The sequence below is a fragment of the Mustela nigripes genome, chromosome 11 (assembly GCF_022355385.1).
Source record: "Mustela nigripes isolate SB6536 chromosome 11, MUSNIG.SB6536, whole genome shotgun sequence".
Classification (NCBI taxonomy): Eukaryota; Metazoa; Chordata; class Mammalia; order Carnivora; family Mustelidae; genus Mustela; species Mustela nigripes.
This window is the reverse complement of record NC_081567.1, coordinates 38,124,201-38,149,373: the sequence shown is the minus strand read 5'-3', so window position 1 is coordinate 38,149,373 and position 25,173 is coordinate 38,124,201. Positions and strand designations below refer to the sequence as shown.

The 25,173-nt window shown below is 58.4% G+C and overlaps 2 protein-coding genes across 16 annotated transcripts in view; one reads left to right on the top strand and one right to left on the bottom strand.

Annotated features, from left to right (window-relative positions):
- GNPTG (N-acetylglucosamine-1-phosphate transferase subunit gamma) overlaps positions 1-13,168 on the top strand; it is a 28,280-nt gene extending 15,112 nt beyond the window's left edge. Inside the window, exons 4-11 of the mRNA XM_059415751.1 lie at positions 11,745-11,799; positions 11,864-11,947; positions 12,025-12,118; positions 12,192-12,306; positions 12,385-12,467; positions 12,548-12,676; positions 12,760-12,841; positions 12,938-13,168. Coding sequence (XP_059271734.1) covers positions 11,745-11,799; positions 11,864-11,947; positions 12,025-12,118; positions 12,192-12,306; positions 12,385-12,467; positions 12,548-12,676; positions 12,760-12,841; positions 12,938-13,035 — 740 coding nt within the window. The 3' untranslated portion in view covers positions 13,036-13,168. The remainder of the gene's footprint in view (positions 1-11,744; positions 11,800-11,863; positions 11,948-12,024; positions 12,119-12,191; positions 12,307-12,384; positions 12,468-12,547; positions 12,677-12,759; positions 12,842-12,937) is intronic.
- The window catches only part of UNKL (unk like zinc finger), a 34,499-nt gene continuing 22,471 nt past the window's right edge, over positions 13,146-25,173 (bottom strand). For 12 of the 15 annotated variants that reach the window (XM_059415734.1, XM_059415735.1, XM_059415737.1 and 9 more), the window contains 5 exons: positions 17,379-17,471; positions 16,937-17,164; positions 16,201-16,403; positions 15,836-16,072; positions 13,146-15,209 (listed from right to left, as the gene is read on the bottom strand). In XM_059415734.1, coding sequence (XP_059271717.1) covers positions 15,054-15,209; positions 15,836-16,072; positions 16,201-16,403; positions 16,937-17,164; positions 17,379-17,471 — 917 coding nt within the window. In that variant the 3' untranslated portion in view covers positions 13,146-15,053. The other 3 variants (XM_059415745.1, XM_059415747.1, XM_059415746.1) reach the window with 3 other exon arrangements.

The window sequence follows — 25,173 nt, the reverse complement described above, 5'->3', positions numbered from 1 at the left end:
CTAAGCAACATTCCAGTACACATAGTCCCTACAGCCAACTTCCCTAGGAAACGGTCCGGTTGGGTTTTAATTCAGTCGGGTACTGGTTTCGCCGGCTCCCAGTGGAGGTCCCGCTGCCAGAAGCACTAGACCAGGGATGTGGAGGGGATCACATTAGATCAGTCAAGAGGAAACCTCACGTGGACTCCTAAGGTTGGCAGCTGTACTGGTGACTGAGGTGGCTGTCCCGTGCCCAAGACAGACAGGAACGGAGAGAGGGCATCCAGTTCTGGGTCTCGTTACCATTCCGGCTGGGGTACTGACTTCCAGCCAAAAGGCAGGCATTCTCCTCCCCCTGAAGCAGCCACAGGCTAAAGAACTCCAGCCTGAGCAGTCGACATGCAAGTGTTCCAGTAAGACCGCCCTCCTTGAAGAGCCTCTGAAATGAGACTAAAGGAAGAGGAGACAAAGCACTCGCCAATTTTGACCCCGAAACTCAGAATCCGATGTAAAGACTCACAGCCCCACATTCGGGCACCGAATGATTAAGTCTTAGGACATAGATGAGGTTCGGTGGGTGAGGTTTGGAGCCGATGACCAGGAAAGAATTTTTTTGGTTTTTTTAAGATTTTATTTATTTACTTGACAGAGATCACAAGTAGGCAGAGAGGCAGGCAGAGAGAGAGGAAGGAAAGCAGGTTCCCTGCTGAGCAGAGAGCCCGACACGGGGCTCGATCCCAGGACCCTGGGGTCATGACCTGAGCTGAAGGCAGAGGCTTTAACCCACTGAGCCACCCAGGCGCCCCGCAGGAAAGAATTCTTGAGACGTCTTTGGTGCAGAATGGTGGTTTATTAAAACACGGGGACAGGACCTGTGGGCAGGAAGAGCTGCTGCCCCGGGGCTGTGAGGGGTGGACCCTTATGTCGCGGCCAGTGTAACGAATCGACCGGGGTAACCGAATCGACCGGGGTAACCGAATCGACCGGGGTAACCGTGGGGGCTAAGAGGATGATGAAAAAAGAGACAAAGTGATGGGGGCAGGAGGGACACTGAAGAGGCTGTCCAACAGCGCCAAGTTTATTCCACGTCTCACAAGCATTTATAAGGCAAACCAGAATAGGAGGAGCATTACATCGGTACCTAGTCAGATGACCGCAAGTTCCTATAACAAGTTTACATGAACTACAAGCAAACCTCGTGAGCCCAGGTAGTTTCGGCTAAAGCCATTAGCAAGACAGTCAGACAGGGAGTGGATCATGGGAGTGGATCATGGGAGGTACAGAACAACGAGGATTAACTAAGAACTCAGGACTCTGGCCACATTGTTCCCTACTGCCGGGATAGTGTGTGGGAAGTCACGTAGGTGAGGCACGACACATAGCACAGACCCTTTCTCAGTGCACTCCACTTTCCCATCCTTAACCTCGTCAAGGTGTCCGGACTTTGAAGGAGACACAAGTCAGGGCCTGGTTTGGTCCTCGACCCCAGCCGTGCCCTGGCCTCCAACATCCTTATATGCTTGCAAGTTGGGAGTGGGTCAGGGATGGCGTAAGGCTCTGAGGAGTTTTGGAAGCAAGGTTTCCAGGACCTCGAGGGGCTGGCTGTTGTTGGGGAAAAAGGTTTTTCATCCCTGGTAATAAAACCTGTGTCCGGAGACCCTTCAGATATGTGTCAGTGGGCCCTATGCTCGGGGGGTGACTGCCAATGCGGATCTTTGGAGGGCTTAGAGATAGTTTCCAAAGGAATTGGTAAAGCAGACTTCAGGATCCTAGTTGGGGGTAGGGGTCGGTCAGGCTAGGATTGCCCTTTGCCCTTAGCAGAGCCTTAAGGGGGAGGCGGTTAAGTCCCTAGAGGAATGTCATGCTGCCTGCTTCTAGGGCCTGTCAATGGGTAGGAAATTCAGTAATTTTTCTTCTACTTCTGTTTCCCACATCACATAGTTTGGCTATTGTGGACATCTCTGCTATAAACATTCTGGTGCACGTGCCCCTTCGGGTCACTACGTTTATATCTTTAGGGTAAATATCCAGTAGTGCGATTGCTGGGTCGTAGGGCAGCTCTGTTTTCAACTTTTTGAGGAAGCTCCGTGCTGTTTTACAGAGTGGCCGCACCAGCTTGCGTTCCCCACAACAGGGTAGGAGGGTTCCCCTTTCTCCGCATCCTCTCCAGCACCTGTTGTTACCTGACTTGTTAATTTTAGCCATTCTGACTGGTGTGTGGTGGTATCTCATTGTGGGTTTGATTTGTATTTCCCTGATGCCGAGTGATATGGAGCACTTTTTCATGTGTCTGTGGGCCATCTGGATGTCTTCTTTGCAAAAATGTCTGTTCGTGGTTTGGGCCATTTCTTGATTGGATTATTTGTTCTTTGGGTGTTGAGTTTGGTAAGTTCTTTATAGATTTTGGATACCAGCCCTTTATCTGATATGTCATTTGCAGATATTTTCTCCCATTCTGTCAGTCGTCTTTTGGTTTTGTTGACTGTTTACTTTGCTGTGCAAAAGCTTTTGATCCTGATGAAGTCCAAGTAGTTCATTTTTGCCCTTGCTTCCCTTGCCTTTGGCGATGTTTCTGGGAAGACGTTGCTGTGGCTGAGGTCCAAGAGGTTGCTGCCTGTGTTCTCCTCGAGGATTTGGATGGATTCCTGTCTCACGCTGAGGTCCTTCATCCATTTTGAGTCTATTGTTTGTGTGTGGTGTAAGGACATGGTCCAGTTTTGTTCTTCTGTATGTGGCTGACCCGTTTTCCCAACACTATTTGTTGAAGAGACTTTTTTCCACTGGACATCCTTTCCTGCTTTGTTGAAGATTAGTTGACCATAGAGTTGAGGGTCCATTTCAGGGCGCTCTATCCTGTTCCATTGATCTGTGTGTCTGTTTTTGTGCCAGTACCATACTGTCTTGATGATGACAGCTTTGTAATAGAGCTTGAGGCTGGAAGTGTGATGCCGCTAACTTTGGCTTTCTTTTGCAACATTCAATATTTGGGGTCTTTTCTGGTTCCATATATGTTTTAGGATTATTTGTTCCGTATCTTTGAAAAACATTGATGGTGTTTTGATAGGGATTGTGTTAAATGTGTAGATTGGTTTAGGTAGCATAGATATCTTCATAATATTTGTCCTTCCAATCCATGAGCATGGAATGTTTTTCCATTTCTTTGTGTGTCTTCCTCAATTTCTTTCATGAGTACTTTATAGTTTTCTGAGTAGAGATTCTTTGCCTCTATTTTTAAGAAGATTTTATTTTTATTTATTTGACAGACAGAGATCACAAGTAGGCAGAGAGGCAGGCAGAGAGAGCAGAGGAAGCAGGGTCCCTGCTGAGCAGAGAGCCTGATGCCAGGCTTGATCTCAGGACCCTGCGATCATGACCTAAGCTGAAGGCAGAGGCTTAACCCACTGAGCCACTCAGGAGCTCCTCACTCTTTGCCTCTTTGGTTAGGCTTATTCCTAGGTATCTTATGGTTTGGGGTGCAACTGTAAATGGGATCAACTCCTTAATTTCTCTTTCTTCTGTCTTGCTGTTGGTATATAGAAGTGCAACTGACTTCTGTGCATTGATTTTATATCCTGACACTTTACTGAATTCCTATACAAGTTCTAGCAGATTTGGAGTGCAGTCTTTTGGGTTTTCCACATACAGTATCATACCATCTGCAAAGAGTGAGAGTTTGACTCTTGCTTTGCTAATTTGGATGCCTTTCATTTCTTTTTGTTGTCTGATTGCTGAGGCTGGGACTTCTACTAGTGTTGAACAGCAGTGGTGATAATGGACATCCCTGCCATGTTCTTGACCTTAGAGGAAAAAGCTGTCAGTTTTTCCCCATTGAGAATGATATTGCTGTGGGTTTTTCATAGATGGCTGTGATGATATTGAGGTATGTACCCTCCATCTCTACACTGTGAAGAATTTTGATCAGGAAGGGATGCTGTACTTTGTCACATGCTTTTTCAACACCTATTGAGAGTATCATGCGGTTCTTGTTCTTTCTTTTATAAATGTGTTGTATCACATTGATCGATTTGCAGATGTTGAACCAGCCTTGCAGCCCTGGAATAAATCCCACTTGGTCGTGGTAAATTATCCTTTTAATGTCCTGTTGGATCCTATTGGCTAGTATTTTGGTGAGAATTTTCGCATCTGTGTTCGTCAAGGATATTGGTCTGTAATTCTCTTTTTGATGGGGTCTTTGTCTGGTTTGGGGATCAGGGTAATTCTGGACTCATAAAATGAGTTTTGAAGTTTCCTTCCATTTCTGTTTTTTGGAACAGTTTCAGAACAGATATTCATTATCCTTTAAATGTTTGGTAGAATTCCCCTGGGAAGCCGTCTGGCCCTGGGCTCTTGTTTGTTGGGAGGTTTTTGATGACTGCTTCAATCTCCTTACTGGTTATGGGTCTGTTCAGGTTTTCTGTTTCTTCCTGGTTCAGTTGTGGTAGTTTATAGTCTCTAGGAATGCATCTATTTCTTCTAGATTGTCAGGTTTGCTGGTGTATGATTGCTCACAATGTGTTCTTTTTATTTATTTATTTATTTTTAATTTATTTGACAGAGATCACAAGTAGGCAGAGAGGCAGGCAGAGAGAGAGGAAGGAAAGCAGGTTCCCTGCTGAGCAGAGAGCCCGATGCAGGGCTCGATCCCAGGACCCTGGGATCATGACCTGAGCCGAAGGCAGAGGCTTTAATCCACTGAGCCACCCAGGTGCCCCCATCATAAATATTTTTAACATCTGTTTTCCCCAACTGAAAAAACAGAGTGGACAGCATAAACATGGTTTAGTAGATTACATTCAGGACTTGGGGAAAATGACCAGCTAAGCACTCCCTGCTCATCAGGGAGTCTGCTTCTCCCTCTCCCTCTGCTCACCCCACATTTGCGTTTTCTTGCAAATAAATAAAATATTTTTTAAAATTACCCAACAAAAATATAAAGGCTTTCAAAACAGCTGTAAAGGTTGAATTTTAAATTATTCTGTGATTTTTAAACGGGCCTCATGGGTTTGCAGTGTACCGGAGGTCAAGCTGTTTTTCTGCAGAGCCTGAGACATGTAGGGCGCACAGAAGTTACGTCTCCGGCTGCTTCCACCTCATGGGAATGTTCCTTCAGAAAGCAAAACTAATCTTCGCTGGCCTGATTTATGAGGTTTTTAGTGTGGTTGTTTATAAAGATGTAAAAAGAAGGACCGAGAACACTGCCGGGTTCTCGGGTGGCGCTCTGCTGCTGGGGGCGCAGGGCTCTGTGGGACGCCCGCCCGGGCTGGGTGCGTCCTGGCTGCTTCAGAAGGTCTGGAGACAGTTTCTTCAGGACTGTCCCCGTTTCCAGAATATTTATTCTCAGACCAAGCGCCGACATGACCGCACAGGCGCGCTCTCTGCAGGTGTTGGGAGGACACGGCCCGGAGCCTTGCGGGGGGTGGGGGAGAGGCCCCGGCGCTACCCCTCGTCTGTTCTCGGCGGGGCGGCCGCGGCCGCACTGCTCTTCTTCTCTCGGAGGCTCTCAGTGAGGTTTTCTCACCAGAGCTAGTCTTTGCTGAGAGACGGCTCGCGTCTGGAATAATCCATTGCAGACTGAAGGGTTCAGATGTGTGACGACGCGCACGTGTGACAGTGGCACTGGGTGGTTGTGTGGCTAACACAGTTTCCTACAGAATATTTGGTGGCTTAGTTTTGTGGACCGAAGACAGACGTTCCCCCGTCTCCCACCCCTCCCGCCGACGTGTGCGTCCCTCAGTGCGAACCGCGGGCTTCCCGCTCGGGAGTCTGAGGCTGGCTCTAGGGAAGGTAGGCAGGGGTTCTGTCAGGGCTCCCGGCTGACCTGAACTGACCCCGAGCCACCCAGTGAGTGGTGCGGGGAATGCAGCCTCAGGTAAACCTCATCTGTTTATTAAGCTTCACTACTTTTTTAAAAAAATTTTTTATTTATTATTTATTTGACAGAGACACAGCGGGAAAGGGAGCACAAACAGGGGGAGTGGGAGAGGGAGAAGCAGCTTCCAGCTGAGCAGGGAGCCCGATGCAGGGCTCGATCCCAGGACCCCAGGATCATGACCTGAGCCAAAGGCAGACGCCCAACGACTGAGTCACCCAGGCGCCCCTAAGCTTCACTTTTTAAAAGCCTTTAGTATTTCTTCCAAAACAAACCCTTTCACGTGAAAATCTTGGGTTTTATGAAAATAACGTAGTGTGAGGATTTTCTCTAAGAGAATGATTAAGGTCAAAACTCGAAAGGTCGGAGACCTGGGAGAGGGCCAGTGGCTCTCGGACCGCCTGTCGTTTAAAACATCAAGGGGAACTGAGCATGATCGTAGCAGCTGCGTGACGCAGGCTCTGGTCTCTCGCCGAACTCGGAGAAACCATCTGGAGCACATGAGGCACAGACCAGAGTTGAGGACCATTCTGTGAGGAAATTTCCCTCCGTTCAGTGACATGGGATTTCCTCCAGCAACTAAATCAGAATTTTAAAAGGGAAAGTAAGTTAATCAAGGATTCAAAAGAGCCAAAGGCAGTGACACGGGCTCAGGCATCCAGGCCAAGCACGGGGCACTCGGGACTGGTCATGGTGGGTGGCGGGTCCCACGGGACTCCGTGCGATGCGGCACCCAGAGTTCTCCTGCGGATTTCCGTTTCCCAGAACGTGAGATTCAACCCTGGTCTTCAGAATGCAAGACCGAGAGTGACCAGCTGTTTGCCCTGACCGCACTAGGCCCAGGGCTCTGATGTCCTCGGGGAGCAGGGGGAGAACCACCGCTAGCGTGGGGCGGGGACACCCCCGTGCGGGCATCTGTCTCTGTCTCTTCCGGCAGGGAGCAGTGGGGACATGTCGGAGACCTCAGTGTCCTCCAGGCAAGACCGTGCACAGTTAGCCAACAGCCGTCGCCCAGACGCAATGAAACCGCTCGTTTTGTATTTGCCACACCCAGCATCAGGACCCTGAAACCAAGAGTCGCGTGCTTCTCCAACTGAACCAGCGAGGGGGCCCCCTGGTTTCACTTCTGACCCCTTAGAGCTGAGGTGTTCGAGAAGGAGCGCTACCACCTTGCTCTCAAGCCCAGGCGGGTTTCTCAGAAGCCTCCTGCCCGCTCCACCGGCTCTAGCCCACCACAGCTCTGCAGCAGAAAACGAGGCTTTTCTCCTCCAGTCTGATTGCAGCGTTTCTGTGACGTTGCTTGCCTGCTTTGTGCTGTGTAGCGACAGCTGGACCGAGAAGCGGACCGAGACCTCTCCGCTGGCGCAGGGAGGGAGCACGGGGGCTGCCAGCGGGCCGGGAGGTCTGCACACACAGCCTGCGCGGGACACGACGGCCACGCGCCCCTGTCTGGTTCTTCCCACTCAGTTCTGTCAAGGATGTGTGTCCTCGTGCGTCCTCGTGCTCACGGAGTGGAAGGGCTGATCCTGCCCCACCGGCAGCGCATTTTCTCGCAGGGACGCTGTCCGCGCCGGGCCCGGGGCTGCTGTCCTTCCCTTGGGCCGCCTGCAGAGGGAGATGCGATGCTGGGGGCTCTTCCCTGGGGCCTGCTGCCCTGTTGCCCCGACATCCCAGCTGCTGGGTCACCCCCCAGCATCCCTGTCACCGGGGCCCATGACCCTGGGTGGGCTCGCCTAGGCCCAGGCCCCGCGGTGGGGCCACATGCATTGCAGAGTGCCCTGCAGGAGGGGCGGCCGCCTCCAACACAGCAAAGACTTCTGTGCTGCCTTTTTAATAATAATTTGAGGTTGTTTATTTTTTAAAAATATTTTATTTATTGGGGCACCTGGGTGGCTCAGTGGGTTAAAGCCTCTGCCTTCGGCTCAGGTCATGATCCCAGGGTCCTGGGATCGAGCCCTTCCTCCCTCTCTCTGCCTGCCTCTCTGCCTACTTGTGATCTCTGTCAAATAAATAAAATCTTTAAAAAAAAAAAGATTTTATTTATTTATTTGACAGATCACAAGTAGGCAGAAACGCAGACAGAGAAGCGGGGGACGTAGGCTCCCCGCTGAGCAGAGAGTCCGGTGCGGGGCTCGATCCCAGGACCCTGGGATCATGACCTGAGCCGAAGGCAGCAGCTTAACCCACTGAGCCCCGAGGTTGTGTTTTTTAAAGACTGTATTTATTTGTCAGAGAGAGAGGGCGAGAGCGAGGGCACAAGCAGGGGGAGCAGCAGAGGGGAAGCAGCTCCGGTAGAGGAGGGAGCCTGACGCGGCACTCGATCCAGGACCCCGGGATCATGACCTGAGCCGAAGGCAGTTGCTTCAGTGACCGAGCCACCCTGGCGCCCCTCTTGGCTTCTTCCTACACAGATGAGGATGTCCACGCTCTCACAGCCATGACTATGAACTCGTGAAGCGTGTGCTCTCAGCTCAGCGAGAGGGACCTCCCGTGAGGTCACGCTCCCCACCGCACATAGCTGGGCTCCGCTGATTCGAGCTGTGTACTCACAGTCGTGTGTTAACTCGGGCCACGCGGCCGCACTCGTGCGGTTCTCACGGGACACCGTGGGCAGGTGCGCACAGACCGCCCAACCCGCCAGCAAGAGGCCCGTCTGTGGGTCCTCTGTGAGCTGGGGGGGAAAGCAGATCAAGAACGTGCTGGTGGCTGCGGCGTGCAGTGCTTGGGCCAGCGTCTGTGCGACCGCAGAGCACCGGCCCGGCGTGCTCCTCCAGATCCCGACCCCGGCCTGCGGTCCTCCCGTGCAGTGCGAGCGAGCACGGCCATCCCAACACGGGGCCGTGGCTCCCCGGGGGAGGTCTGGAGCTGCTTCAGAGAACCCTCTCCTCAGTCCTTGGCGCATTTCCAGCGAGGCTGCCGGTTCAGCTCTGTGTGTCCTGGCAGTGTGCACTGCACCTGTCTCCTTGCTGCCCATGGGTGTCTCTCTCACTGTGGACGCGCCCCTGAGGCACGTGAGTCCTAAAATCCCAAGGCCGGCTCTTAAGTGTCGTTCCTCAGAGTTCGTCTGGGGTTAGAGCCCACGGAGTCACTGGGGACACCGCTGTCGTAAGGCTTCCCCTCTGCTTTTCTGCTAAGCTTTAGGCTTAGCCTCAAACCCATCCAGAGTTCCGCAGTACATGGTCTAAAGGAAGGTTCCGTGTCATCCTGCGTCCGCTCTCCTCTCCCGGCACCGCTTACTGAGAAGACGGCCCTTTCCCCACTGCGTGAGCCTGACGTCAGGGCGTGGGGACGGACATCCGGGACTGCGGGCTCCCAGCTGTCCCTGCCTGTGTCCCAGTGCCCTGAGGTGTTTCTCCGCGGCCCCGCAGCACAGTTGGGAACCAGGGATTGAGTTTTTCCATTTCATTCTTTTACTGTAAGATAGTTCTGGCTTTTTGGGGTCCTTTAGATTCCATTTTATGATGGGTTTTCCCATTTCTGCAAAGAAACATTACTGAATTTGGTACAGGTTGAATCACATCATTTTGGGCATTTGTCATATTTTAGGATTGAGGTTTGCTTCGTGCGTCTCTGGTCGCGTCCGTGGGGTCCGCGGTCTGCGTCCTCCACCTTCCCGGTGCTCTGCCACGCGGAACTGTGTGAAGTGCTCCCTGGATGGTTAGTGGAGGGAAACACTCCGGCGTCCGCAGTGTTGTGTCCTGCGACATCGTGAACGGGCTTGGGGACTCCGTCGTGGCCACGTCACTGTATTTCTTCTTTTCCAGTTTGGATGCCTTTTCTTGCTCTGGTGCCCGACTGCTCTGGTGCAAACGGGCATGCGGGGCTGGAGCGGGCAGGACTGCACGGAGCTAAGAGGCAGCGCAGGGGTCTCGTGCCGTGTGTCTCCGGCAGGACACGCGCTGTGGGGTCCGCCTAGGTGGCCTCTGTTGTGGTGCCGCCTTCCTGCTCTTCCATGCTTGCGGCTGCTGTGTTGTCCCCGCGCTACCCCGGCGGCTGGAGGTGCGGGCACCCCTGCTGTGGACGAGCCCCTGGGATGGAGCGTGGCCCCCCGGCCTGCTGTCGGAGGACATCGGCGGTGTTTTCGGCGAGGGCTCTCCACACTCGTGCTCATCATAGATTTCCGTGACTTTGGTGTTGCAGTGATGCTGGCCCTGGAGGCTCTGGGGACGCGTGGGGAGGACAGAGCGGCCGTGTCTCCAGGATCGTGTGCATGTCACACGGGTTGGCTGCTGGGTCGGCTGCCAGTGGGCGCTTCTCCTGGCATCTCATGTCTGCAGACCTGGCCGTGTCCCCTCCATCCCGCCCGACTGGAGGAGCCGCGGCAGTGGGCTGGCAGTCCTGCTGAAAGCCGTGAAGTCTGCTGGGCTCTTTGAAGAACCAGTGTCGCGTTTGCCGGCTTCTCTCCGGCCTCTGCCCCGTCTGTCTCTCCTGTCACTAGCGTGCGTCTGGCGAGCCCCTGGTCTAGTCTATGATGCCGTGAAGATGCGGGCTCTGCTTGTGGCCCGAGTCGGAGCTGCACCCGTGAGCGCTGGAGGCCTGTGGTCCAGGCTTTGTGTCAGGGCTTTCCGATTTCCCTTGGGACTTCTCCTGTGGGCTGCGGTGGAGGCGGCTTTCCAGAGCTCTTTGAGCTCCATCTGCCCGGGGCCGTGGCTGGGGCATCCGCATCTCCGACGATTCCCGCACGGGGCCTTCCTCACAGCCAGTGTGGCCCTCGGGACGCATGGAGAGCACGGCCTACCCGGAATGGCCCGGCGGCTTCTCTGTTCCTCGTTGCTCTGTTGACATTTTCTTCCAGGCGACAGGCTCGATGTCACTCCTCTTCCACGTGTGCCTCTCCCTCGTCTGTCTTCTCTGGAAACTGTAGGGATTTTTTTTTTTTTTTTTTAAAGATTTTATTTATTTACTTGACAGAGATCACAAGTAGGCAGAGAGGCGGGCAGAGAGAGAGGAGGAAGCAGGCTCCCTGCTGAGCAGAGAGCCCGATGCGGGACTCGATCCCAGGACCCTGAGATCATGACCTGAGCCGAAGGCAGAGGCTTAACCCCCCGAGCCACCCCGGCGCCCCCAGAAACCGTAGGGATTAAGGACCTCGGACAGCATTAAGTTCTGAGTTTTCCTTTATGCCCTACACTACTCGGGTTGGCTCCGCCCTCCCCCAGCCTGGGCACTGGCCCTGCAGGCGACCCCATTGGACACGGGGTGCCCCCAGCAGAGGCCGGTGCCGATGTGTCTGGGACCCTGTCGGCTGTGCATTCGCGCGTCCCGGAGAGGCGCACAGACCTCGATCCATCTGAGGGGCGCCCCGGGCCGTTGTCACTCCGTCCCCATCAGGGAGGGCTGTTCCAGACGCACCACCACCGCCTTCCATGGGGCTGTGCGGTTGGGGTCAGACCCTTGCCCGCCCGTGCTGCGGGCTTCACGGCTTCTCTCCGGCTGTGCCCGGGGCTCACCGCGGCCATGTGCTGGTGCTCCGTGCACTCACCGGCCCATCCTGCAAACCCCTTACCGGCCTCTGGCTCCAGCATGTCTCTCCAGGCGCCTTCCTCTAGTGTCGGTCTTTGTCCTCCCGTTCTTGGAGCTTATTTAGGACTGTTTGGAAGTCTCCTAAGTCCAGCGTCTGGCTGCTCCCGGGAGGGTTCTGTCCCTCTTCCCTTGGGTGTGGCCATGCTGTCTTGGCGTGTCCCGTGTGAATCGGGACACCCGGGCGAGCGCTGGGTGCAGAACTGGGTCCCTGCTTGGTCATCGGCCCTCTCTGTGCTCCAGAGCCTCCAGCAAGGCCGGGTCCCCTGGCTTCTGGCTCTTTGTCCAGCACCCACGCTCCCATTCCCAGGGCCACTCATCCCGCGGACGCGCCCGCCCGCCCCACGCCGCACTCAGCCGGTCTGCTCTCTTCCAGGGCCCGCGCACCTCTCCAGGCTTTCCGGCAAGTGCTTCAGCCTGCTGGAGTCCACGTGAGTGAGCTGGGTGCCGGCGGGGGCGGCTGCAGGGACCCCCCTGACGCGCCTGTGCCCCCAGGTACAAGTACGAGTTCTGCCCATTCCACAACGTGACGCAGCACGAGCAGACCTTCCGCTGGAACGCCTACAGCGGGATCCTGGGGTGAGCAGGGGATCCCGGGCCCCGGGCTGGCGTCCCCCCCACTCCCGCCCTGCCTCACGCACTCCGTTCGCCCTCAGCATCTGGCACGAGTGGGAAATCGTCAACAGCACCTTCCGGGCCATGTGGATGCGCGACGGTGACTCGTGCCGCACCCGGAGCCGGCAGAGCAAGGTGGGATCTTGGGGAAGGGTCCGAGGGCGTGGGTACTGGCCCCCCCCAGCCTACCTACCAGCTATCCCCGCAGGTGGAGCTTACCTGTGGAAAAAGCCACCGCCTGGCCCACGTGTCCGAGCCGAGCACTTGCGTCTACGCACTGACGTTTGAGACGCCTCTGGTCTGCCACCCACACTCGTTGTTAGGTAGGACCCCCCAGCCGGCCGGGCAGCGTGGAGGGGGTGGGTAGGAGCGTGGCTCAGCCAGCTTCTGTTGGACCCTAGTGTACCCTGCGCTTCCCCCGGCCCTGCAGCAGCGGTGGGACCAGGCGGAGCAGGACCTGGCTGAGGAGCTCATCACAGTACAGGTGAGGTGTGGGGTGGGCACCCCCTCCCCTGGGCACAGTGCAGCCTGGAGCTGACTCTTCCCTCCTCCCCCCGTCCCCAGGGCTACAGCAAGGTGCTCCGGGCACTTTTTGAGGACGCCGGCTACCTACAGCCTCTAGAAGAAGGAGAGTCAGCGCAGGAAGGAGCGGTCAAGGACCCAGTGTTCCAGACCTTAGAGAGCTGCAGTGAGGTAGGGAAAGGGCAGGGCGGCCAGCCCCAAGATGGTCCCCAGCACTGCTCTGCACCCCTGCCCTCCGGGCTTATCTGTCGCAGGCGCACAGAGAGCTGGTGAAGGAGCTGCGGAGACTGCAGAGTGTGCTGACGCAGCACGGCATCCCCTACGCCAGGCCCGCGGGTGAGTCATGCCCCTTGCGGGGCCCTGGCCCCCTGTGGGACCTGCGGCCTACAGGCCAGGGCCTGTGCTGACTCCTGCCACTTGCTGTTCTGGCAGGAGCTCCCAGCTCTGAGCACGTGGGCCCCAAGACACCCACAGACGGGACAGCAGAGCAGCTACGAGGCGACCCAGGACTGCGTGGGAACACCTTGTGACCCGAGACAGGCCAAGGGCAGCCCTAGACCCGCGGGGAGGGGGGCAGGAGGGAGCCGCTTCCTCTGGGGCCCGGGAGGGACTCAGGCTCGGCTCAGAGAGGCAGACAGAATAAAGACTCAAAGTTTTAATTAATTCCTGTACTGATAAAAATAATTCCATGGATTCTGTAAACCGCTGCATAAATGCTGTAGTGTAAAAAACTTTAAACAAGTGTTAACTCGGAACAATTCACTACAAGTAAATGATTATGCATTATAAATACTACTTTCTGGGTTAAAGTTCCATTCTGGTAACGTTCTCCTCTAATACTTAGAACGTAAGCGGAGGCTTCCCTAAATCCCCCCACGAAGCCACCCACCAAGTGAGGTCTCCTGTGGCCCCAGTTACACCGGCCGCAGAGGCGGGACGTGGCCACGACCACGAGCGCCGAGAGGCGGGAGCAGCTACACCCAGCACCGTGGCCACCCACCTGCAGGTTAGCTGAGGCTCCCCACCCACGGGGCGGGAAGGACCCCAACAGGCAGTCCCCCGGGGGCCCACTCGGGCGGTTCTCTGGGTCCCCATGGCTCCTGTCTTGCCCACCACACGGCAAGAACCAACCAGAGCAACTTCTACAGGCTTCAAGCTGAAGTGCCTGCCCTTAGTCCACACTTTGAAAACGTCTAGACTAGGTACTGATAATAAACATTGTCCTGTTTCCCAAAAATGACCAAAGGCCTAAAATGGGAAACGATGCATAAATATTAATAAAAATAAAGAATTTTAAACGGTGATAACAGTAGCACAAAATATACGTAATTTCTAAGAGCTAATAAATCATCACTGTCATTAAAAACAAAGTAGATTCACTAAAACCAAGTCAACAGTCACCTTCATAGTGGGCCAGCTGCGGAACGTCATGGAGCCGCCCTGGAAGTGAGAGCTATCGGTATGTCCTAAGTTAAGAAAAGTTTTCAACCTCTTACTCTAGTAAATATTTGGTTACTGATAAGAATTTACACCGAGCCGCTTACAAAATGCTATGAAAAGTCTTTGGCAAAGCCACGTGTGGGCCCAGACCTCCGGGCCAGAGGGGCCGCACCTGTTCCCGCCGCCTCTACAGCGTCGTGAGGACGACAAAGTCTGGGCCGACTACACACATCCTCTGCTTCTCCCCAGATTTCTAGGAAAACAACCCAGCTTGGATCAGAGAAAATTCAGGTCATCCCCCAAACCACACCAGCTCTCAGGAGCATTTCTGCCAGGGCCAGGTGGCTGGGCTCTCCCTACAAGCCTGGGGTCACCTGAGTGACCCTGGTGACCCCCTGGACTACCCCGGAGCAGGGGGTGAGTCTCTGGCCTCAGGCCGCCCAATGGGGGGCCCGGCAGGCTCTCAGGGCTGCAGAGGCTCAGGGACAGCTTTGCGAGATGAATGTGAGAGCCTCCGCCATCAGGCCCCTGGGAGCGACAAGCCCAAGGGAAGGGCCTCGTCCGCCCCTCATGTGAGGCTCAGGCACTTAGACAAGCGGCTGCGGGTCACGGAGCACGATCGGGGCTCGGCGCCTGGCGCCACTGCATGCTTCTGGCCTAGAAAACCAGTTAGTGAGTGCGCACAGGGTGAGGGTCCTTCCGCAGACTGTCTTTCGGCGTCACTGCTACAGATAGTTTGCACTTAACTGGAAAACTAAAAAAATTAGGCATTTCTCACTACTAGATAAACGCTCATTTCATTAAGTACTCATTTCAGAATAGGAAATCTAAGAGCTTTACCATACCACGGGTTAACGAACGGACAGGAAACTGTGTAAGTTCACAGTCCACATATAAAGCTTCGCATTATCGCGTATTAAAAAACCACAAACCTAGAAAGCAGCTTACAGCAACTCAGAATGTGTAACGCCCCCAGTTTACAAAGTGCTTGGCAAGGTCACCTGCGTCATTCCTGAGCCTGTGGGGCTGGCTGGGCGGGCTCCAGGGGAGTGCACCCCTGAGGCTGGAGAGGCAGCGGCCGCAGCCCAGGCTGTGAACACAGGAACAGTCACCATGGGAGGGGCTGGCCCTCACAGTAGGGGCAGGGGGGCGCGCCCGCAGCGCACGACTCGCAGAGCACGCGGTGCTGGCAGGGCTGGAGGACGGCACCACGGGCGTGCTCCCGGCACACGGCGCACTGCTTGGCTCGCAGCTGGAAGATCACCTGTGGGGTGAGACGCGACCGGTCGGCGGTGGGGTCGGCAGCCTGCTGCAGCCAAACCAAGGCCCCAGGAAAACCACGGACGGGGCCTCCATGGGACGTCGGAGAAGGTGGCCCCGGCTGCAGAGTCAGGGCCAGGGAACCCCTCACAAGACCCAGGAGCTGAGCAGCCGCACGGGCACGGAAGGGGGCAGCCCTGCACGTGGCCACCTTGAGGGACTAGGACCACATGGAGGCCCCAACCGTGCCCTGTGGCCAGCAAACTTGAGGGGCTGGGCTCGTAGGCACCCTGACTTGGGACCCGGGCCTCCGGCCAAGAGAGCAGACAGAGCCTGGGGGGCTGTGCGGCCATGGGAGGGGAACAGTGTGTGAGGGCCGTGGAACCTTCCAGATGTTCTCACAACAGGCCCTGCTGTAGAAGGGATTTACAGCCCAGGGTGGAGAACACAAAGGCAGAGATCTGCCCTGGGACCTGGGGTGACCTCGGGGAGGGGCCACTCTGGCTCTGATCCCGCCTGGCGGGAGGGGTGCCCAGCCCGTCCTCGTCCTCTGAGGGCAGAGCCGGCAGGGAGGGGACAGACCGGCTCCGCTGGCCTTGGCAGCTGCCTGGAGCCAACACCAGGACTCACCCCGTCCACGGCTTCCAAGTCCAGGCGCAGCCGACTCTGCAGCGAGTGCAGCTGGGGCAGAGGGACGGCGCCCAGGTCGGCGCAGCGCCGCAACCCGCGGCCCTCCAGCTCCTCCTGCAGCCGCCGGAACTGGGCCTCCACCTCCTCCTTCTTCTGCAGCGCCAGCTGCCGCGCGCTGTCTGCCGCCAGGGCCCGCTCCTTCGCCTCCTGCGCCTCCCGCTGCCATGCGTCACAGGCCTGCAACCCAGGGGGAGAGGAGGCTGCAGCAGCGGGCGGCATGGTGTGCGCCCCCCCCCCCCGCCCCCGGCCATGGGCGCACCTGTCCCGCCTCCCCTCCAGCCTCCTTGTGCCCCACTGGCGCGCACCTGCTTCACCTGCTGCCAGGACTCCTCCCACTGCCGGATCTTCCTCTTGGCCTCGTCCAGCTGCCGCCGGACACGTGCCAGCTCAGCACCGCTGGGACTCGTGCTTGCCGGCGGGGCGGGGCCGCTGTTCAGGATGGGGGACGGACTGGGTGAGAAACTGCCGGAAACAAAGTCCCAGATGCTCCCAGGGACGCCGTTCAAGCCTGTGTGTGGAGGGGACGGGAGCGGTCACTGGCGACAGCGCTGAAACGCCACCTCTGGGCCCCGCTGACAGCGACCCCCACCACCATCTTTTGCCGCAGCCTCTTCCTGGCCACTCAGGGCGCGTAAGCAGAAGAGGAACTGAGGTCAGAGCTGTCACCGCGCGAACCCTGGCCCCGGAAACCCCCTCACTTCAGTCTGGAGGCCCGGGAGCTGTGGGGTCGCCTACGGGGAGGCATGTGCGGCCTGAGAGTGTCGGGAGGTGCGTGAGTGAACCGTCCCTGATGAGGAAATAAAGCGAGGGCTGGTGCCGCTGTGCGCTGGGTCCCGAGTGACGTCCCAGGTCCCCCTACTCCCAGGTGACAGACGGGGCCACCCTGACAGCGGGCTATGTGTACAGCCCATCCTTGTGCCCCAAAGCACGGCCAGCAGACTGAACAGGGGACCCACCCCCTCGGGCAGTGGCCACCCCCGAGTCCGGGCAGTGGCCACCCCCGAGTCCGGGCAGTATGACCACGTGGGGGGCCCGGCTCACCTAAGGAGCTGTAGGATGCGGTGGAGGGGCCCAGCGCCCCGGGCTCCGACCTGAGGGCCGGCGGCTGCTGGGGGGGCGTCATGGCCGAGGAGACGAGAGGCCCCGACAGGGACTGGGACAGCGAGCTGAGCGGGGAGGTGGACAGCGACGAGGATGAGTGCAGGGACGGGGACCGGGGCGGGCAGCCTGGGACGGTGACAGGCACCGAGCCCCCCAGTGACCTCGGACCTGCGGAGAGCGGACGTGGTCGAGTGAGCAGGTGGGGCTGGGGCTGGCCTGACCACCATGCAGGACCGTGGTGGCTGCGCCCAGGTCTCCGCAGAGACCACGATGCTAGGCCAGAGGCCCCGAGGGGTCGGGGGGCTGACCACAGACTGGCCATGGGACCCTCTGAAGAGAAAGCCCGCCCAGCCCAGCTAAGAGCCCCGGTGCTCTGACCTACCTGCCGGGCCCAGGTCGGCGCTGTCATGCTCTTCCAGCTCTCTGTCTAGGGCGGGGAGGCCAACGTCGCGGAGATGAAGGTCCAGAGAAGGACCTGGAGAACAGGATGTCCCGTGAGTGTGGGGCCGCACCAGAGCCTGGCCCATGCGAGAGATGCGCACTCTCCTTGCCCAGACCATGGCGCTGGTAGGGCTTCTGGGACCCCAGCACGCTCTCGGCCCGTCTGTTACTGGAATAGAGGCCTGGAACAACATGGGGCTCCCCACCTCCCAAAGCTTTCCCTCTCCTGCAAGCAGGGGTCTCCCTCCCCTCATCCCCTCCCCCTCTGACACCGGCCCCCAGGCACCTGGCTCCGGGCCAGCAGCCCCAAGAGCTTCTCAATTCCAGCAGCCGCACAGCGGTCGACTCCGGGAAGGGGCGGCCAGAGGACATCCCCACCAGCCATCTGTGTGACTCCTAGGACACCCGCTGGGCCCGAGCTGCCGCCATCTTCCGGCCCAGGGTACACAGAAGACCCGGGGGTGCTGAAGGCACAGCACGAGGTCAGCCACACGGCCCCACCGTGCACCCTTCCGTGAAGCAGGTGGCCTTTCCCATGTGGCTGAGCCTTGCTCCTCCCCTGCCAGCCAGCAGGCCCTCCGACCCCCCGACAGCCTGTCATGTGCAACAGGAACAGTCTCTGGAAGCCACAGGGTGTCGCCCGCCCCCAGAGCCCCAGGCCCAATGGCCATGCCAGAGCCCGAGGCACACACCCTGGAGGCCCAAGTTGGGCCTGCTTGTTCGGGGTCTGTGAGCCACACTTCTGGAGCCTTCTGCTTCGGCCCTGCCCCCAGCCTCCTAGTGTCCAAGTCGCCTGAACTGTGACAAATGACAGCAAACCAGAGGCACCAGGAGGAGGAGCCACTGCTCATTGCTGACCAAATCCCACCCTCGGCTGGGCCCAGACTCCTGGCCGTGCCGCGGCTCCAGGGACATGCCCGGAAGCAGCAGGGGGACCATGACCACGGCCAACAGCTGGGTTAGAATCCAGGAGCGAAGCCCAAACCTCCCGGCGGCTGCAGAGAAACTACCTCCCTTCAAACAAAAAGCATCTACCGTAATTACCAGGGAATTACTGTATTTATGGGGAAACCCAGGCAGGGAGAGGGTTAGAAACGGGACTTCGGAACCACCGCAGGCCTGGGACAGGCAGACTTCCCGGGAGCCGGCTGCAGGACGCCTGCGGATCAGAGCTGGGGTCTGGCCCCCAGCCACACCACCCCTTCCCTGTCCATAGGGCTGGTGGACACCGCTTACCACCGTGAAGCCCACTGAGCTGGCCGCAGGGATGGTGCCTTGTGCTCTGCTGGCTCCTGGCGGCCGGCCTAAAGGCAGCTCCAGGCTAAGTCTCCTATCGCAGGCACACACCGCCCTTTCCTCCAGCCCATGTGGAGGGGAGATGTGGGCTTGCTGGGACTGGGACTCGGGGCGGGGGAGGGAGGGCATGGCCGGGAGCGCACAACGGGGGGCACCGTGCAGGCATGCCCTGCCCTGCCCCCCCCCCCCGCCCTGCTTTGGATTCCCATGCCCAACAGAACTGTACCCAGGTCAGCTGGCCTCCCCCACCCCCACTGCAGCCTGCCCGCTCAGGAGGAAACACTCTTCCAACAAAGGTTTTAGGGTCTCCTGTGGCTCCCATCTAGGGAGGAGGTGAGCACGCACAGTGGCTGCCGGGCTCAAGCCCACCCCAGCTGCTCTGAGGAGCAAGAAGCCGAGGAGCCAAGCACAGGACGCGGGGCTGTGGTCCTCCGTGGGGCTGTAGAGAAAGACCCCGCGCCAGATCAGCCAGGGAACCCACTGTGGCACTGGAAGGCCCTGGCAGCCCTGCACCAGACGGCTGCAGGGACAATGGACAGATAGAGCCCCTCAGGCAGACACGGCTCAGCTGGGGCCCACAGGGCCCCTTCCTCCTGGTGGGCTCCCCCAGCCCGTGCTTCTCCGGCCTTTCTTTACAGCCAGGACCCCACCAACACACACACGCCCGCCTGCTGGCCCACTCCTTCCTAAGACCCAGCAGCACAGGCCACCTGCATCCTGGTGCCACCCAAACTGAGCACCACAGGAGGTGGCTTCCAACAGCGCCCCACGAATCTGCCCCACGAGTCCATCGCACTGTTAGGAGAGAAGATGAGAGCAAGGCCCACAGGGCCAGCTTCCTCCCATGGCTCTGGGGCAGGCTCAGTCCTGCTGGTGTTGCTGGCAACCCCTGGCAGTCTTGGGCCGGTGGACACCCCAGCCCTGGCCTCGGCTGTCCCACGGCCACCCCTCCACGTCTGGGCCAAATTGTTACCTTCTTAGACACATCGCACTGGGTTAGGACCCATGCACGTGACCTCGTTTTACCTTGACTACATCCGCAAGGCCTGTTTCCAAATAAAATCCCGTTCTCAGGGATTAGAACGGAGAGCTACCTTTTGAGGACACATAATTCAACCCACAATAATGGGGTCCAAGGACAGACACCTCCCACAGACCAAAGGCCCAGAACTCCTGGGACCCTCCTCGAACAGAACTATGAACTGCCCAGAGGGTCCACCTGCTTCTGGGGAAGACACCGCTGACCCTGACGCCCCTCACCCATGCCCACCCACTGTGGCACTGGAAGCCCCTGGCAGCCCTGCACCAGAGCCCTCGCTGACCAACCCCCCCTTGACATCCTGTCCCCACCTTACCCCAAACTACTGCTAAACCTTGCCCTCCAGCCTTGCACCCATGCCTCCATGCTCTGGGAAAAGGCAGCACCCTCTCCCCAGCACCACCTTGCCCTCCCCTCCCCTACCAGAACCCCCTTCTCAAACCTCCCATCCTCTCTGGGGGGCCTGGGGAGGCCCAGTAGCCCCTCCAATGCTTGCTCCACAGCCACACACTCCGCTTCAGCAGCCCTAACCCTGAGATGCCAACATATCCCCCCCCCGCGTAGACACTCTGCCTCCTCCTACCAGGGAGAGGCCCACTGCCCCATCAGCAGCTTCCCAAACTCTGGGGACACAGAGGCCCCTCCCCCCGCCATGCACCAGGGCTCATGCGCTCAGCAGGGCCCCAGGAGGAGCCCTTAGCCCCTCCATCCTCCTAGAACCCGCACCCAAGGGCCCTAAGCTCCAGCGGTCTCTGGGGGCTGCCCCTTGTGCCCCACCACGATGTCCCACAAGGGGCCTTTTTAAAATGCCAATCCTGGCACGTCAATAGTCCTACCTCCGGTGGAGACTGTGCCTCTTGGCATGCTCGTGGCCACCGGGGCCAGACCCTGCCCCCACCGTGGCTCTTCCTCTGGGACTTATGACACTGGACACTGCCTAGGCTGCAGCCTAACCAAATCTTCCATCGGCTCCCCTCATCCTGCGAGAACTTCTGCTCAGCCTCCCAAACCCTCGTTTTAGTTGTCTGCCTGGACCCCCTGCAGACTCATGTGCTGAAAGCCAGCTCCACCCCCCCCACCTGCCCTGCCCCCACCTCTCTGTGCTCTGCAAGGTGGCCACAAAGGATGGAAGCCCAAACCCACCCTTCTGGCGCAGGCCTGGGGTCCCAACCCTCTGTCCTGGACACGCAGGTCAGCCAGGCCTGATGACGGGGCCTCAACCTTCAGCACCAGATTAGGTGTGGCATGCTTTAACCCAACAAAGTTCTAGAAACACTTTCTCATAACAAAAGCACAAATGAACCGACCATAGGGGAGAAGAAGCTGAACCAAGAGCCTTTCCTCACCTGGAAAAGATTTATCTTCTCACAGTCCCCCACCCCCACCCCATGACTCAGCAGAGAGGGGCCCACTGCCCAGGACAGCACAGCCAGCGTGCGGACTGGGGCGCACCGGCTGCTCATCTCAGAACAAGATCCGTCGCTGCTCCACATCAGTGCTCTGGGTCAGACCCAAGTCCTCTGGGATATTCTCTCAAACGAAAGCAGACTTTTAAAAAAGACTTGAACGCTCAAAATCAAAGCTAAATTACGTAAGCTGTGCCATCGGACCCAGAACCCGCCTTGCCCAGCCACTAGGAACCACCCAGACCTTGGTGAGAAATCCGCGGAGAGCTGCTGAGTAACGGCCCTGGCAATCCCCAGATCCTGACGTGACACAGCACATTCAGGAGGCCACGCGGTCCTTCAGGGTCAAAGGACACACAGGGACAACGAGCACAGTGCACAGAATTAAAGACCAGCATTGGGCAGCCCTGACGTGGGGGTGCTCCCCACCCAGGGCCGGATGCCCCCCAGCAGACCGTCCTCCCCTAAGACAGCATGGAGAAGCACCCGGCAAACCCGCTCACCCACCGACCGGCCTGAATATCCAACAGTGCAGGTGACGATCCCCCGCAGGACCAGGCAGGAACCCCGCCGTCACTAGGAGCCAAAGCACCTCCGCTAGGTGATGCAGGCCCCCCGAAGAAGCCCCGCGGCTCCCGCCCACGCAGGGAACCCGCGGGCGCCTCTGCAGAGCAGGTTCCCAAAAAGGGTCTGTTTGCATTCACACCACTGACAGTCTCTAAGGGAGCTGGTATTGACCCCTGGGTGCCATCCCTGGCTGGGCACAGACGCGACGACAACGGGTACGAGCAGCACCTGGAGGCGAGAGGAGGTGCACCTGGGAAGGAGGAAGGTGAGAGGGGGATGGGAGACACACTTCGCCTGGGGGAGGGGGCTCGGTGCACGGGGTAGCGCACCTGGGGAGGAGGCCCACCGGGGAACTGGAAAAGCAGAGAGGTGGGAGACGCACCTCACCTGGGGAGGTGGGCACGTGGGGACATGGCGCACCTGGGGAGGAAGCGCAACCGGGAGGGGTGTTTGCTCTCCTGGCGGGGAGGCGCGTCGAGACGGAGTTGGCTCTCACCTCGCCCGGGGTGCACAGCTAGTTCCGCATAACGACGACCCACACCCAGACGGCGCGGGGCTGACGATGCTGACTCACCGTCCACCGCGCCGCCGCCGCCGCCGATTCAAACGCAGCCCGCGCCCCGCCCGCCCTGCGTCGGGCCCGCCCCCGAGTGACGCAATCCTTCGGCCCACCCCTGCGTGACGTAACCCTGAGACCAGCCCCACCCACCCAGCGCCGGCCCCACCCCCCGAACAACGCGACCCTCCTACTCACCCCGCGCCAGCCCCGCCCCCGGTGACGCAACCCTTAGATCTGTGCCGGCCCCGGCCCTGCAGCTCCGGTCGGGGGCGCCGCGGGCGGGGTGCGCGGGGGCGGACCTCGCCAGCCCGAGTCCTCGCAGCACCCAGTTCCTTGCCGCCCTGTATGTGGGACCCCAGAGGGGCGCGTACCTCCTGACACTGGCACCTCGAGGCAGTGTGCGCAAAGCCCACGTCCAGGTGCCCGAAGGGGCTTCAACTGGCAGGGCCGCTTTAAGGACCTTACCTCCCGTCCAGACACGCTCAGATGGAAATGAGCTAACCACGGAGCACGCCGTGGCCCTGGGCCAGGCCCCCCGCCCAGACCTCTGCCCTCGAGGTCACTGCGAGTCAGCTGCCCACAGCCCCGCGGCCAGGCCCCCCATCCCCTCCATAGTCCATCTGGTCTCTGGATGAAGGCTCTCCCACCCTTGACTCCCGGCCACTCCTGGCAATGAGCTGCACCAGGACTATTTCAAGGTCACTATTTTAATCGGAAACCCGCTGGTATGAAGTGGAAGGCAAAGGAAAGGAAATCCACCAAGTGCCGTGAAATGATTCCACTAAACCCACCAATCGCACAATTAGTTTGCAAACAGCATCTACTCACACGAGCGTTTACTCATTCCCCGTGGGCAGAGCACCATAAAGCCAGAACCCAAGCCACACCAGCCTCCATGAGGCCACCGCAGGTAGGGCAGGCTCTTTCCAGGTGCCCCGCAGCGTGGGGGTCCTCAGCAGCAGGAAGGCCGCTGGCAAGGGCCCTCCTGGGACCAGAGGGTAGTTCTGAGGAGTCCTAACTGGGCCCGTAGACTGGGGTCTGACCACACGCGATGATCTCCAGAGAAAACGATGACAGCAGCCCCTGATTCTAACAGCAGGGGCACCGAAAACGTACTGTCAGCAGGCAGTGCTACCTCTGGGCAGCTGGCTCAGGGAATACTGAGGTGAGCGGAAGAAGGACCTACAAACGCTCCGTGACACAAACAGGCCGAGGACCCTGACGGAAGGGTGATGGCTAGGGACACTAAGAAGACGCGGATTCCCCTGGGGCCGCCACACTGCCGCGAGGCCACTCTCGAGGTGCAGGTGCCCCCAGCTCTGTCCGTTTGGGGGTCTGGGGGCAGAGCTGAATGTGGCCTCATCTGCTTAGGGCAGGGATTTTCTTCCCTGACTGCCTGTGTAGGAGTCTCCAATTTTACTATGACTACCTGTGAACTGGGAAAATAAGCTTTTTTTTTTAAACCTCTGCGTTTTACACAAAAAACCCCAAAGAGTAAAATCAAACATGCCATTCAGAGCAACAGCTTCCTGGCTCCTTTCCAGCTGGAAACAAAGGTGTCCAGTGCACACCGGTGCATGTGCCCAACCCAGGCTCGGGTCTTTAACCACACGTGTCCGGCAGCCAAGCGCCTCAGTCCAGCATTCTCTAGGGGAGCCACTTAGAGACACACGATACAGACGGCGCTCCTTGCATAACTAACCACTCAGCCCCCAAGCGCAGCAGGGGACCTGCTCAGTGGCCAGACAGCTCACACACGCTGGCACGACCACCCCGCCGCCTCCAAGTCTCTGCCAACACGTGCGACTCGGCTGAGTTCTCCAGCCCACTGGCCACGTTGAGTCCACATCAAATCTGTGTTCAAGAGGAACACCTCGTTCCACCCCCATTTCAGGTCAAGCTAAAACACGTGTGGTTGGTTGGTTTTGCTTATAAGAAAACGGACGCAGAACCCACCCATGAAGAAGGTAAGCCTTGAAGCAACAAGCCGGTCTAAGGAAGAGCCCGGGGGAGAGCCGCTGGCGGTTCTCACAGCTGCATAGACATAATTTCCAGAAAAGCCCAGAGCATGGAAGCAAGAGTCACAAGTTTGAGAAGTTCAGGGCTGGGGGGGGGGGGAGCCGGTGGGGGGATGGGGCAGCTGCATCAGGGGTCCCCTCTTTGCCCCCCAGCTTCCCATCCTGGGGGGCAAGGCCAGCTCGACTCCAGAAGATTCTTCAGCAGAAGCAGCAGCTCCGAGGTGGAGCCCATGCAGGAATGCCAGGGCTGTGCAGCAAGACATGCCCGGCCACAGAAGGTCTCCCGGTTGTAGAAGAGTGACCCTTTAAAGACCCTCCTGAGAATGAGCACGGGGCCGGGAGGCCAGCCTGAGCCAGCGATGCGGAGCGCGCCCCGGAGCGGGCCACGATGCCGGAGTAGGACTGTGTTCACCTGTCCGGCGTCCCTCACATCAGCAGGAGGGACCAAAGGGCTCCATGGCCCCTTCAAGTCCAGGATTTGCCATCTGCATGGCCGCTGGAAAGATACTCTCCTCCCTGTCCTGGGCTGCCGTGACCGGGGTGCCCAAGTTTAAGGGGGTGGAAAGCAATATGCACACACTCCTGGGCCACCAGCCATGGACGTTTACCTCTGGGTAAGAGCGTACCATCCCCGGGCTGGCCACCTGACGCCCAAGTGGTGCCCTGACGCGGGTACACAGGGGCCTTCCCAGTCCCCTGCAGTCCCCAAGAGAGCAGGTGAAAAAGAAAGGATGCGCTCCAGGACTCCAAGTGCAGAGGACGGACGGCACTGGAGCTAACTGAGCTGGCCTCTCACTGGAGCGACTTCCCTGTGGTACCCACAGCCACACCATCCCGGCCAGCCCTGGGAC